This window comes from Lepus europaeus, chromosome 18 (assembly GCF_033115175.1).
Source record: "Lepus europaeus isolate LE1 chromosome 18, mLepTim1.pri, whole genome shotgun sequence".
In the NCBI taxonomy this organism is placed as follows: domain Eukaryota; kingdom Metazoa; phylum Chordata; class Mammalia; order Lagomorpha; family Leporidae; genus Lepus; species Lepus europaeus.
This window is the reverse complement of record NC_084844.1, coordinates 34,174,595-34,188,297: the sequence shown is the minus strand read 5'-3', so window position 1 is coordinate 34,188,297 and position 13,703 is coordinate 34,174,595. Positions and strand designations below refer to the sequence as shown.

At 43.3% G+C, this 13,703-nt stretch overlaps 1 protein-coding gene and 1 pseudogene across 4 annotated transcripts in view; both read right to left on the bottom strand.

The window, feature by feature from the left end:
• Positions 1 to 13,679, bottom strand: part of PRR11 (proline rich 11) — a 30,964-nt gene extending 17,285 nt beyond the window's left edge. The window contains exons 1-3 of one of the 4 annotated variants that reach the window (XM_062175378.1): positions 13,133 to 13,679; positions 6,580 to 6,708; positions 1,243 to 1,366 (exon numbers count right to left, since the gene is read on the bottom strand). In XM_062175378.1, coding sequence (XP_062031362.1) covers positions 1,243 to 1,361 — 119 coding nt within the window. In that variant the 5' untranslated portion in view covers positions 1,362 to 1,366; positions 6,580 to 6,708; positions 13,133 to 13,679. The remainder of the gene's footprint in view (positions 1 to 1,242; positions 1,367 to 6,579; positions 6,709 to 13,132) is intronic. The other 3 variants (XM_062175379.1, XM_062175376.1, XM_062175377.1) reach the window with 3 other exon arrangements.
• Positions 7,956 to 8,168, bottom strand: LOC133747437 (U2 spliceosomal RNA; annotated as a pseudogene).
• Positions 13,680 to 13,703: the final 24 nt, after the last annotated feature.

The following is a 13,703-nucleotide window of genomic DNA, read 5'->3' as shown; positions in this document are numbered from 1 at the left end:
CTCTTGGTTCCTTGTGGCCATTTGGGGAGTAAACTAGCGGATGGAAGATCTCTCTCTCTCTCTCTCTCTGTCTCTGCCTCTCTGTAACTCTGCCTTTCAAAAAAAAAAAAAAAAAATCTGCCCTGTGGTCTCATGAAGGAAGAAAGACACATTGCATAAGATATATGGATTATATCAAAAGAGAAAATCATAACAACTGTGTTTAATACTCTTAATTGTCTTTATTTTACATTCTGGAATTGGGTAACACTTCATTCCAAACCAAAAAGGTTAGTTAGCAGTTTTGTTTTTTTTTTTTTTTAAGTTTATTTACTCGAAAGGAAGAGTGATATGGGGTGAGGTAGATGAGGAGGGAAAGTGAGGGATCTTCAATTTTCTAGTTTACTCCCCAAATGCCTGCAATAGCCAGGGTTGGGCCAGTACAAAACCAGAAACAGGAAGCCAAGAACTACATCCAGAGCTCCCATGTAGCCCATTGTATGCGCCATTCTATGCTGCTTCCTGGCTACGTTATCAGGGAGCTGGATTGGAAGCAGAGTAGCCAGGGCTTGAACCAGCACTCCAATACGGGATGCAGGCATCCTAAGTGGCATTATAAGCTACTGCACCTCAGTGTCTACCCAGAAAGTGTTTTGTGAAAGCAGCTATAACAACAAAGAAGCACATAAAGTATAGCTTATTGTGAAAACCAGCACCCTACCATTTCTAGAACTGAGTCTCTTTTTTCTTTTCTTTTTCTTTTTTTTTTTTTTTTTTTTGACAGGCAGAGTGGATAGTGAGAGAGAGAGAGAGACAGAGAGAAAGGTCTTCCTTTTTGCCATTGGTTCACCTTCCAATGGCCGCTGCAGCCGGCACATTGTGCTGATCTGAAGGCAGGAGCCAGGTGCTTCTCCTGGTCTCCCATGGGGTGCAGGGCCCAAGCACTTGGGCCATCCTCCACTGCCTTCCCGGGCCATAGCAGAGAGCTGGCCTGGAAGAGGGGCAATGGGGATAGAATCCGGTGCCCCGACTGGGACTAGAACCCAGTGTGCCGGTGCCGCAAGGCTGAGGATTAGCCTGTTGAGCCACGGCGCCGGCCCTCTCTCTCTACTTTCTCCGGCTCTGTAATTCTGACTTTCAAATAAGTAAACAAATCTTTAAAAATTTTTTTGTTTGGGCCTTCTTTATTTTTATTTGCTAAATCTGGTATCTATCCTAAACTGATAAGATCCAGTGTTTTCTCTGTGCCAGATGACACCTTACCTTTCTGGTGAGGGTAGTGAAGAAGGAGGTAGTTTGGATTGGAAGAGAGAGTCTTCTTTTTTTTTGAGTGATCTCTTGTCTCTAGTTTTAACCTTTCTTCGTTGTTTGACCCTGGGCATGATTTCTGCAGAGAAAAATTTTTATTTTTTTACTTAAGAATAATACAAACAAATAGAAACTGCACAAACCTGACATGTATAGTTCAATGAATTATCCTAGAGTAACATACCCTTGTAACCACCACCTTGGTTAAGGAATAGGTCACTAACTTACATGCCAGAAGTCTCTTGATACAGTGGAAAACGTAAACCTAGATTTAAGCTATCTCTGGAGAGAATTTGATTTTGGCATTATATTTCTGTTCTCTAAGTCTGTTTTGCTTGTGATGCTTTTTTTTTTTCATTAGGTCAAATTTCCTTTTCTTTATAACAGAGAAAACGGCTATTACACGTGTGTACATGTATTGAAATGCCACACTCTACCGTATAAATATACAATTACTTCTTGCCAATTGAAAATTTAAAAAGGCAGAAAATGGGCTGGCGCCGTGGCTTAACAGGCTAATCCTCCACCTTGCGGCGCCGGCACACTGGGTTCTAGTCCCAGTCGGGGCACCGGATTCTATCCCCATTGCCCCTCTTCCATGCCAGCTCTCTGCTATGGCCCGGGAAGGCAGTGGAGGATGACCCAAGTGCTTGGGCCCTGCACCCGCATGGGAGACCAGGAGAAGCAGCTGGCTTCTGGCTTCTGATCAGCATGATACGCCGGCCGCAGCGGCCATTGGAGGGTGAACCAACAGCAAAGAGGAAGACCTTTCTTTCTGTCTCTCTCTCTCTCTCTCTCTCTCACTACCCACTCTGCCTGTCAAAAAAATAAATAAATAAAAATAAAAATAAAAAATAAAAAAAGGCAGAAAATGGCTATAGCTGGGTTATGGTCAGTTATTGAAAGAAAGTTTCTATACCAGACACAGTTACTGAGCACCCTCTACAACAGGTGGATCTGGGAGTGCGAGCAGGAAGCATCAGCCATTTATTGAAAGCCTCTTTACTATTAGGCAGCTTCACCTACATTTTCTCAAATAATCCTCACTATCCTGTAAGGTAGTTGCCCTGACAAAGAGGATTTTTATTTCCATTTTTGCACAAGAATAAGCTGGGGGTTAGCGCATTAGATAATCTATATAAAGTGTAAAGTCCAGATCTTTATGTCTTTAAGTATGGTATTCTTTCTACTATTCTGTTGTGCAAGAGAATAAATAGGCAATATATAATAAAATAACTATTACCCAAAATCCAAAGCTGTAGGCATTTTAAAATATTGTTTTAAAGCACGTAAAGAATGTATTTATTTGAAAGGCAGAGAGAGAGACAGACAGACAGACAGATCTCCCATTTGCTGGTTCACTCCCCAAATGCTCACAACAACCGGGGCTGGGCCAGGCTGAAGTCAGGAGCCTGGATCTCCATTTGGGTCTCTCACATGTGTGGCAAAGACCCGGGGACTCAAGCTGTGCCTGCTGCCTCCCAGGGTGCATATTAGCAGGGAGCTGGAACAGTAGTGGAGCAGCAGGGACTCTGGCAATCCAAGAGGCTACTTCAGCTGCTGCACCAAATGCCCACCCCATCTCCAGAGCATTTTGAAACATTATCTAGTATATTTATATCTTAATCTAAATCATTTTCTGCAGAGAATTCAGTCAGAGCTAGTTGCTCTGGCAGGCAGGGCTATGCTAGTTTCCCCTGTTGCTACCAGAGAGACAAAGACTTGATATTCAGTAGCAGAACTGAAAATGGTCAGAAGACCTGGGCCTCTTTCCCTTCCAACTTACATTTGAATAGGAACAATCAGCCGTTAAAATCCACATTCATTCCACTTCTGTTCACTCAGAAACCTTCCAGCACTTGGTATGCCGCTCTATGCTTGCTCAGCTCTCAGACTGCACTGGCTGTGGAACTGCCCCACACCCTGCTGTGGGTTGTAAAGATCAAGTGGTTGGGTTCCAAGAGTGTGCATTGGACATGCAGAGGGCACTCCTGATGGCAATGGGTGACAGTGCCTGGAGCAATAGCTCTTCTAGAAGTGAGGATTCTCCAGGGCATCCTACTGCAGTTAATTGTCAGGCCCTAAATTAACAGCATGCTTTTCTGAATTGTACTTAGAGGTTTGAGCGACACACCAACAAATAGCCGGCTTTACTTCTATTATATAACTTTTTCTTCCTGCTGAAATAATGAAGGTAGGCCAAACAGGGATTATTAGGCACAAGAGATGTCTACAGGATTGATTTATTATTTAACTTAAAGTGACACAAAACAAAACATTTGTGGGATACAGATATTTAAGACAGCATCCCAGAAAAGACCAATGACCTCTGTAGGGATCCCTGGAATCTACTGATTTCCATGGCAACTTCTATTTCCTTGTCTTCTATCTGGCCCTTGTCATCTCTTTTCTTTCTATTCCCTTTCCTCCTAATGTCTTTCTGTTAGGGACCCAACTGACCCAGAGAGCCAGCCTTCTGTCTTCCATTTTCCTGTATTTACCAATCCTTAAATTATGCAAATAGTGTTCTGAAAGAAACTCAAAAGTTCTTGCTTGAGATGCCCATGTCTGAGTGTCTGGTTGAGTTCTGATTCCTCTGCTTCAGATTCAGCTCCCTGCTCATGCTTCAGCCTAGCCCAGTCCCGGCTTTGTGGGCATTTGGGGGGTAAACCAGCTCTGCCTCTCTGCCTTTCAAAATAAAAGGAAAAGAAGTTGGACCTTCTGGTTAAACTTGGTGAAATAATTCTAACAAAGATTCTCTGCTTGATCACAATTTAGTCAGGCTCCTGAAGCTTCTCCCATGCCTGTTTATGCACGCTCTAGTAGAAGTTTTAGCCAAGAACTCTGTGAAGTTAGTTTATCCCTAAGCTTGATACCTTGTCAAATTACTCATCCTCCACTATCTCCCAGGGGATATCTGATCATCCTAGCCTGTCTTTGGCAAAAATCCTATAAGGTCTAATTTGCCCGAATTCCCCTTACCTCTCTGTTTCATCTTGGAAACAATTTTCCATCCACTACTCTGCTCCTTGGCTATAAATTCTCACTTGCCTGCATCATTTTAGTTGAGCCCAATCTCTCTCCCCACCGCAAGGACCCATTGCAGTGGTCTCTATTTCTATCCAGATGGTGCTAGGCATTTGGCCTAGAGGTTAGAACACTGATTAAGACTTCCAGATCCCCAATTGGAGTACCTGGGTGTACTACCCAGCTTTGGCTCTTAACTCCAGCTTCCTGGTAATGTGGTCCTTGGGAGGCAGTGGTGATGGCCTCAGTAACCGGGCTCCTGCCATCCACACAAGGAGACTAGGGTTGAGATCCCACCTCCCAGTTTGAGCCTGGTCCAGGCCTAGCAGAGTTCCAGCTCTTGTGGCATTTGGGAAAAGAATTAATGAATAGGAACTCTTTTTCTATTTTTTTAAATATTTATTTATTTGAAAGGCACCATTACAGAGAGAGAGAAGGAGAGACAGAAAGAGTGGGATCTTCTATCCATTGGTTCACTCCCCAGATGGCCACAATGGCCAGGGCTGGGCCAGGCTAAAGCCAGGAGTGAGGAGCTTCATCTGCACCCACATGGGTGCAGGGGCTTGAGGACTTTGTCTATCCTCCACTGCTTTCCCAGGTGCATCAGCAAAGAGCTGGATCAGAAGTGGAACAAACTGGTGCCCACTTGCTGCCACTGCAGGTCATGGCTTAACCTATTATACCACAGCACCCACCCCAAGCTCTCTTTTTCTGTCTGCCTCTCTCTGTCTCTCTGCCTCCCAAATACATAATCTAATTTTTAGAAAGTTTATTTTCAACTGCTTGAAAGGCAGTGGGGGTGGGGTGAGAGAGAGAGAGAGAGAGAGAGAGAGAGAATCTTTCATCCTCTGGTTCACTCCCCAAATGCCTACAACAGCCAGGTCTTGGGCCAGTCTGAAGCCAGGAGCCTGGAACTCCATCCAGGTCTCTCATACAGGTGGCAGTGGCCCAGCTACTAGGGCCATTATCTGCTGTTCCTGGGATGCATTAGTAGGAAGCTGAAGTAGAGGTGCTAGGATCCGAACCAGCACTCAGATGGTGCTGCAGGAATTCCAAGTGGCAGCTTACTGGGTTGCTTCACAACACCTGCACATAAGTAATTAAATTAAATACAAAAAAAGAAGATACTCTTTAAAAATGTGGAGAAAATATTAACCTTGTGGCTATAATTTAAAATTATGTTTTGTTTATAGTCATATTGTGGCAGCACAAAAAAATTGAGAAAATATTTCTATCTTTGAAAACTATTCTTGGATTCATCAAAGAAGTTGCTCATGTTGCCAAAATAAATCTTTGTGTTTCACTTTCTTTTATTTCAGAAAAACAAAAAAATTGACCAACATTCATATCAGGACTACATGTGCTTGGAAATCACAACTATAATCTGTGAACAATAGGGGCCAGCATTGTGGTGTAGAGGACAAGGCTGCTGCCGGCAGTGCTAGCATCCTGTATGGGCGGTGGGTCAAGTCCTGGCTGCTCCACTTCCCATCCAGCTCTCTGCTAAGGCACGGGAAAGCAGTAGAATATGGCCCAATTCCTTGGGCCCCCGCACCTGCGTGGGAGACTCAGAAGAAGCTCCTGGCTCCTGGCTCCGGATCAGCACAGCTCCAGCCGGTGCAGCCAACTGGGGAGTAAACCAGTGGACTGAAAATCTCTCTGCCTCTGCCTCTCTGTAACTATGCCTTTCAAATAAATAAATAAATACATCTTTAAAAAAAAAAAAAACTGAACAATAGCATGCTGTGAGACTTAACTGGTTATGTGGAATTTACAGAGTACTGAATATTTTATTATCATTTATTATAATTGGTTATTATCACTATGTCAATAAACTTGTAATAAATGTATATATGCATATTTATTAAACATTTATTAGCACACTTCTGCTCCACTCCCTTTTAAAACATCATAAAAAAGGCAGTAAAGGAATAAAAAAGGCATAAATCCATAGGGCAAAGGATGGGAGTGGAAACTGTAAAAGATGTTAGATGCCAGCTAAATTATGGAAAATGAAAAGCAGTTGGAGGGGCAGTAACTGACTTGGCAGAACATAAGAAAGCTGAGACTTAACTGTCAGGAGCAGGAAAGCCAACAGGAAGGAAGTCAATTCCCAGGACTCTGGAGAAGATTAGGGAATCGAAAGCACCTCATATCTTTGAAGATTGGGTTAGTGTTAAAATGGGATTGATTGAAGGCCATTTAAGGATCGGGTAGGCCTCTGGATTCTGTCCTCCAGCCTTTGCAGCCAGGCAGCTGTTTTACCTTCATGTCCTCTCCAGTAGAGACAGTCAGATTTGTGCTCTGGGGAAGCTGAACCTTAGAGACACTGAATTCTGGAGCATCAGGCAGTCTGGTCCTATGTGTGTCATCACCCACATAATGGAGAGTGACCTTGAAGGGAAGAGTAAGGCTTTCAGTCCCTTTCCTCAGCTCAGCCTGCAGAACACAGGCTACTAGGTTTAGTGCCTTAAGCCACTACCACCTCACCCTGCCTGCCAGACACTAAGAGGGTCCTCTCCAGAGAAATTGGAGGTCCCAAGAAAAAGGACCTAAAGATATTGCCATCCGGGGGTCTTCCCCTCAAAATGGCCAAGTCCTTGACCAATTTGCTTACTATGGTGCCCCCAAGCCAATAATATCTATCTCCCCACTCAGACCTCCCAATTATTATTATTTTTAAATATTTGTTTATTTGAAAGGCAGAGATGACAGAGAGAGAGAGATTGTGTGTTTGTGTGTATGTGAGAGAGAGAGAGAATTATCTTCCATCTGCTGGTTCACTCCCCAAATGTCCACAATGGCTGTGACTGAGCCACATCTAATCCAAGAGCTAGGAACTCTAGCCTGGCCTCCCACATGGGAGGCTGGGGCCCAAGTATTTAGGCTGTCTTCTGCCTTCCTATGCTCATTAGCATGAAGCTAAATCAAAAGCAGAGCAGCCAGGACTCCAACCAGCATCCAAATAGCAGAAATAAGAAAGTGCAGAAGAACAGTTGGAAGATAAAGTTTTAGAAGGATAGAAGAGGGAACATGGAGAATTTATCAAATAAACAATATAATATTATTTATATATAATATTACTATATTATATATAATACTATTTATTATATATTATATAACATGTTATATATTATTATATTATATATACTATTATTTATCAAATAAACAATTTCTTAGAACTGCAGGACTTGAATTTCCAACCTTAACAGTCCACACTGAGTATCATCATTAAAAATCATAGTGAGTCATGCTATCATTTAAAAAAAAAAAAAGAAAGAAATTTTAGTAGAATTCAGATCTGTATGTCTGGTTCCTTTCAGCTTCTTCATTGCCAGACTTAGGGATACGGACTGCTTCAGTTTCTCTGGCTAAGATATAAAGATCTGCTGTGTCACACTTTAAGTGTCGCATTATCCTTATTTTTCCTTGACTTTGACAGATTTGGCATCCTTTCACCTGGCTGTGAGAAGAATGTCCTTGATTTCCTCTACTTTCTAAGGCACCATTATGAGGTATGGAGTGAGGGCACAGACTGGCACAGCAAATGGTGAGAAGCCAGAGGCGTGCTATCTTTTAGAACTCCAAAAATTAAAAACTCCCAGAGGGGGGAAAAAATATAGTCCACTACAAGAGGATAGAATGGCATCAGACTGGAAATCTGAAGGACAATGTTTTCCATCAGAGAAAACTATATGTGTCTAAGCTTTCAATCGGCCGACTTAAGAGAAGACAAATGATAGGCTTTCCCAGGATAACAGTGCAGAAATCCCTGGAAGACAGCTTTGTATCAGATATTAAACTGATAAGAACAGATGCTACATTTGATTTTAGCCAGAAGGCTGAGAAGCGATGGAAGACAGCTTTCTAACAGGCAAGGTAGTAAATATTTAAGCTTTGCAGGTAATATGGTCTCTGTCATAACTGTTCAACTCTACCACTTAGCACCAAAGCAACCATGGCCAATATCCACACAGAGAAGCTTCGCTGTGTCCAATACAATTTTATTTATGGCCACTGAAATGTGAAGTTGCTCTAATTGTCATGTGTTGCAAACTATTGCACTTCTTTTGATATTTTTCAACTTTAGAGGTCTTAAACCATCCTTAGTTCCCGAGCCCTAAAAAATTGTAGTTTGAAAACAAACCAATACAACAGTAGCTTGACTGACCCTTGACCTAGCCCATAGTCAGTGAAGACTGGAGCAGGAGGACACAGGGCTCAGCCATTGTGTGTGATGTAATAGCCTTCTAATTAAAATAGTAATCACCACATGCAGATATTTAAGAGAATATGAGATTATTTCAAAAATTTTGTGGAAAATGGAATTAAAAGACTTATTTATCTTGGTACAAAATGTTTTTGAAATCCCGCAGGTTTTTAATAATATGCATTTTCCAAGAACTTTTAGAAGTCCCATCAAGTATCAAGTCTGTCAGGGTAGAAAAGCACAGTCTGAGGATATTCTTTTTTTTTTTTTTTAATTTTTTTTAATTTTTTATTTGACAGGCAGAGTTAGACAGTGAGAGAGAGACAGAGAGAAAGATCTTTTTTTTTTTTTTTGACAGGCAGAGTGGATAGTGAGAGAGAGAGAGAGAGACAGAGAGAAAGGTCTTCCTTTTTGCCGTTGGTTCACCCTCCAATGGCCGCTGCGGCCAGCGCATTGTGCTGATCCGAAGCCAGGAGCCAGGTGCTTCTCCTGGTCTCCCATGGGGGTGCAGGGCCCAAGCACTTGGGCCATCTTCCACTGCCTTCCCGGGCCATAGCAGAGAGCTGGCCTGGAAGAGGGGCAATGGGGATAGAATCCGGTGCCCCAACCGGGACTAGAACCCGGTGTGCCGGCGCTGCAAGGAGGAGGATTAGCCTGTTAAGCCACGGTGCCGGCCGAGGATATTCTTAGATTGTTGTTTCAATCAAAAATAATCACACCTCTTCCAAAAATGAAAGATAACAAATTTCTATATCAAACAGATCAGAGGACTCAGTAAGATAAGATTTGTTCCACTGTCATTGCTTTATTAGAAACATTAAGTACTGGCCGGCACCATGGCTTAACAGGCTAATCCTCTGCTTAGCGGCGCCGGCACACCGGGTTCTAGTCCCGGTTGGGGCACCGGATTCTATCCCGGTTGCCCCTCTCCCAGGCCATGGGAGACCAGGAGAAGCACCTGGCTCCTAGCTTCAGATCAGTGAGATGCGCCGGCTGCAGCGGCCATTGGAGGGTGAACCAACGGCAAAAAAGGAAGACCTTTCTCTCTGTCTCTCTCTCACTATCTACTCTGTCTGTTAAAACAAAAAACAAAACAAAAAAAAAAAACTAAGTACTGTGCCCAGTTATTGGGATAACTGCTCAATTGAATGAACTTTTCTGTGAATTTTTTTTTTTTTATTTGAAAGGCAGAATTACAGAGAGAGAGGCAGAGACAGAGAGGGAGATCTTCCATCCAGTGATTCACTCTTCAAGTGGCCACAAAGCTAGCAACCAGGAGCTGCTTCTGGGTCTCCCACGTGGGTGGCAGGGGCCAAAACATTGGGCCATCCTCGGCTGCTTTTCCTAGGTGCATTAGCAGGGAGCTGGATCAGAAGTGGAGCAGCTGGGACAGGAAAAGGTGCCCATCTGGGATACCTATGTTGCCGGCGGCAGTGGCTTAACCCGCTTCACCAAAATGCTGGCCTCTCTATGAACCTTTTAAAGTATCCTTGTACTTTTCCTCTTTTCAAAATGGTAAGGAGACATCCAAATTCCTTTTGCTGGGTTCTGTGGGATTCCAGTTGGTAGCATTGCATTTAGAAGCTCATTCTATCATGATTCCCCAAAGCATTTTTCATATTTATATTGAAAAACACCCTTCCTTCCTTTTTATTGCCTTGCTTTGAAAAGAATTTAAGGATGGTTATAAAAACATATGCCATAACATGGTTTAAAAAAACAAAAGGGGCCTGAATTCTGGCACAGTGTGTTAAGCCACTGTCTGCAATGCCAGCATCCCATATGAGTGCAGGTTTGAATCCTAGCTGCTCCACTTCCCAACCAGTTCCCTGATAATGGCCTGGGAAAAAGCACTGGAGGCTCAAGTATTTGGGATCCTACACCCATGTAGGAGACCCGGATGAAGCTCTTCGCTCCCCTCTCCTTGCTCAGCCTGGCTCAGCTCTGGCTGTTGCAGCCATCTGGTTGAGAGAACCAGTGGATGGAAGATTTCTCTCTCTCCCTCTCTACTTCTGCCTTTCAAATGAATAAATAAATAAATCTTTAAAAGAAATAAAGCAAATAGTAAAAGTGAGAAAAGTAGGATACTGCTTGTAGAATATAAAAATTACATACACTCATATATATACACACAAAGTTGCTTGTTTGCTTGGATTATTGGTGATGCATCTGTGCTGGTTCCTATTTGAACCAAAGAAATTTGTTCTGTGGAAATCCTAATTTTCATGTGAAGTGACCCATTTTTCAAGCAGTTGCTTAAATTTAAACTACCATGTAGACTAAAATGAACATGTATGTTGGTTATAGAGGTTTTTTTTTTTTTTTACCTCTACCAATTCAATAATTAGCTAATCTAGTCAATCAGCATTAAGATAGAATGATATTGGGATAATATTTAGCCAATTACAATTGAAGATGGCCCTAGCAGTTGGTGCCCTGCCACCCATGTAGGAGACCCAGGAGACCCAGATGGAGTTCCGGGTTCCTGGCTTGCCAGCCTGGCCCAACCTTGGCCATTGCTACCATTTGGGGAGTGAACAATAGGATAAGATTTTGTGTGTGTGTGTGTGTGTGTTGCTCTGCCTTTTAAATAAATAAATCTTTAAAAATATAGTTGCAGATATCATGATACTTCACTCTTACAGTAGTTTATGTTTCCTAACATGGACATGGACACTGCAAAATTATAGTCACAGTCAGGGAAACACACCATGACATGATGCCCCGATTGTCTCAATATATGTTATAGTTTTTCCCTTTCCTCCTTCACAATGCATCCAGCTGTAGCATTTTAGTCTCCTTCACTTAATAACAGTTCCCTAGGCTTTTTATATATGTATTTGCTTCTTCAAATTTATATTTGAGTCCCGGCCAGCTGTTTTGAGAATATTTCTCAGTCTGGGTTTATCTGAATGTTCCTTAAAGGATCCTCCTGCCTTTGGCCATTCTTTCTACACTTCATTTCCCAGATTGTTACCAGAATTAGTATTTTAAAACAAAGTCTGACTCCAATATTCCCTTTCTTAAAAGTATTTGACGGTTTCCTTATCCATCAAATAAAATCCAAATTCCTGAGCATGCCTTTCAAAGCTTCCCACAACGTTGCAGCCTTATCTCCTCGAATGATGAGCAGTATACTAAACAGCAAACTATCCATGGTGTCCCAAGCTTTTCAGTACATCAAAAACTAAATTATATATATTTTAAAGGTCATCTAATTTTTTTGAAAGGCAGAGTGACAGACAAAGAGATTCTTCCAACCACTGGTTCACTCCCAGTTGCCCCAAAGGCCAGGGCTGGTCCAGGCCAAAGCCAGGAGGTTGGAACTCCATTTGGGTCTCCCATGTGGCCAGGCTCCCAGAACTAAGGCTGTCTTCTGTTGCTTTTTCAGCTGCATTAGCAGGGAGCTGGATTGGAAGTGGAGCAGCTGGGATTCAAACCCATGCTCATATGGGGTACTGGCATTGCAGATGGCAACTTAACCTGCTTATCCCATTATCCCATTATAATTTTGTTTGCATGTTTGTCACCCTCCAGAACTACAAGCTTTTCAACAATAGGATATATTTTATTCATTTTTATTTCTCCAGCAGCTAGTTCTAGCAGCCACTAAATAATGTTTCATTCAGTAAATTAATGAAAATCATCCTCTAGGAGCTAGCCAGCTAGTGTTTTCTTTTTTTAGTTAAGAGACTATGTGTTAACGCAACTAAATTCTGAGAAATCTTGGTCAGGAAGGATTTAGTTCACATCTTTATATGGCTAAAGGATGGCTACAAAACACTTTCCAGTTGGAAGATGCAATAAATAACAGAGTAAGAATTACAGGTTTTTTGTTTTTGTTTTTTGTTTTTTGGTGGGAGTTGGCCGTGCTGCTTCTGTTAAAACTACACCCTGTGATATGAAACGTTCTTTGATCAGGGGAACTTCCAAGGTGTGGCAGTAACTGAAGGAAATAACAGTTCATTTCATTACCGTTTTCTAAAGCACATTTTTATGGGGATCTTTTACACTCCCTCACAAATAGGCTTCAGTCAAATAATCGATTTCCATGATCGATTGAAGCGATTCTTCTCAAACACCCGTAGCGCTATTCCTGGTATTTGCTTCCATTTAGTTTTACGTCTTCTGCTGGGAACCCTTGCTTTTTCTAGTTCCTGTGTTGTCTGTCAAAAGCGATTACAGTGCCCTAAAGCCTCGTCCAGCAGGTGTGAGACACCTCATGAGCTGGGCGCGCTTTTAGAATTGACAGAGAGTGAGCCGGTATTCGGACTACGAGCAATCACCCAGTACTAGTCCCAGTCCGGAACACCAGAACCACAAGGGAGAACCGCGTTAAGATAACAAATTCCGATTTAATCAGTCTGGGTGGGGCCCGGTAATTTGCATTTGTAACCAGAGACCAGGTGAAGCCGATGCCGCTCGTCCGCGGACCCAGCTTGAGTAGCAAGGAGGAAAAAGAATGAGCAAAGAGCATATTTTGCGGGATGATAAATAGACAGAAGTATGGCTGGGATGCAGCCAAGCCTAGCACTGCTTCCGCAGCCCCAAACCGCCCCTCCACACCTCCGCATCCATCTCTGCCCCGAGTCCAGCCAAAGTCCTCACCTCCTTAAGCCATAAGAACGCAAGCAGCAACAGGCCCAGCTAACGGACGGCGCGAGCCCAGGTAGCCGACAGTCGCCCCTGCACTTACTAGTCTAAGAGCCTGGAGCTGAGATGAAGTCCGGGCACTGGCCTGTCGCACGCCATAGGAAAAATTCAAAATTAAAGCCTTGTCACGGAGGGACCAATCGCAGACGCGGTCTTTTCGGGATTCGCCCTCCGGCTAGCGGAGGGTCACAGCCTGGCTTGTGATTGGCTGGGAGCGCACCACGCTCCGACCAATCAGAGTTGAGGCGCTTCTGGTATGAATGCGAGGAAGGCGGGCGAGAAGGGGCGGGGAAGCCGGAGAGGAAAGAAGGTGTGTCGCGGCCGCCGTGCTGTCGGTGGAAGCTCTTGTGTAATTGGTTGGCTCTTCTTCCGCTTGCACCAACCGTAAGCTCTCCTCAGCGGAGCCCCGACTGTAAAATTGAAAGTAGAGGAGAGGGGGGGCAACCAATGGCAAAAAAAATGGGTCCGGCAGCCAATCCTCCCGCGGCGTTTTGTGTCTTTGCCCAACAGGAAAATGTGTTTCATG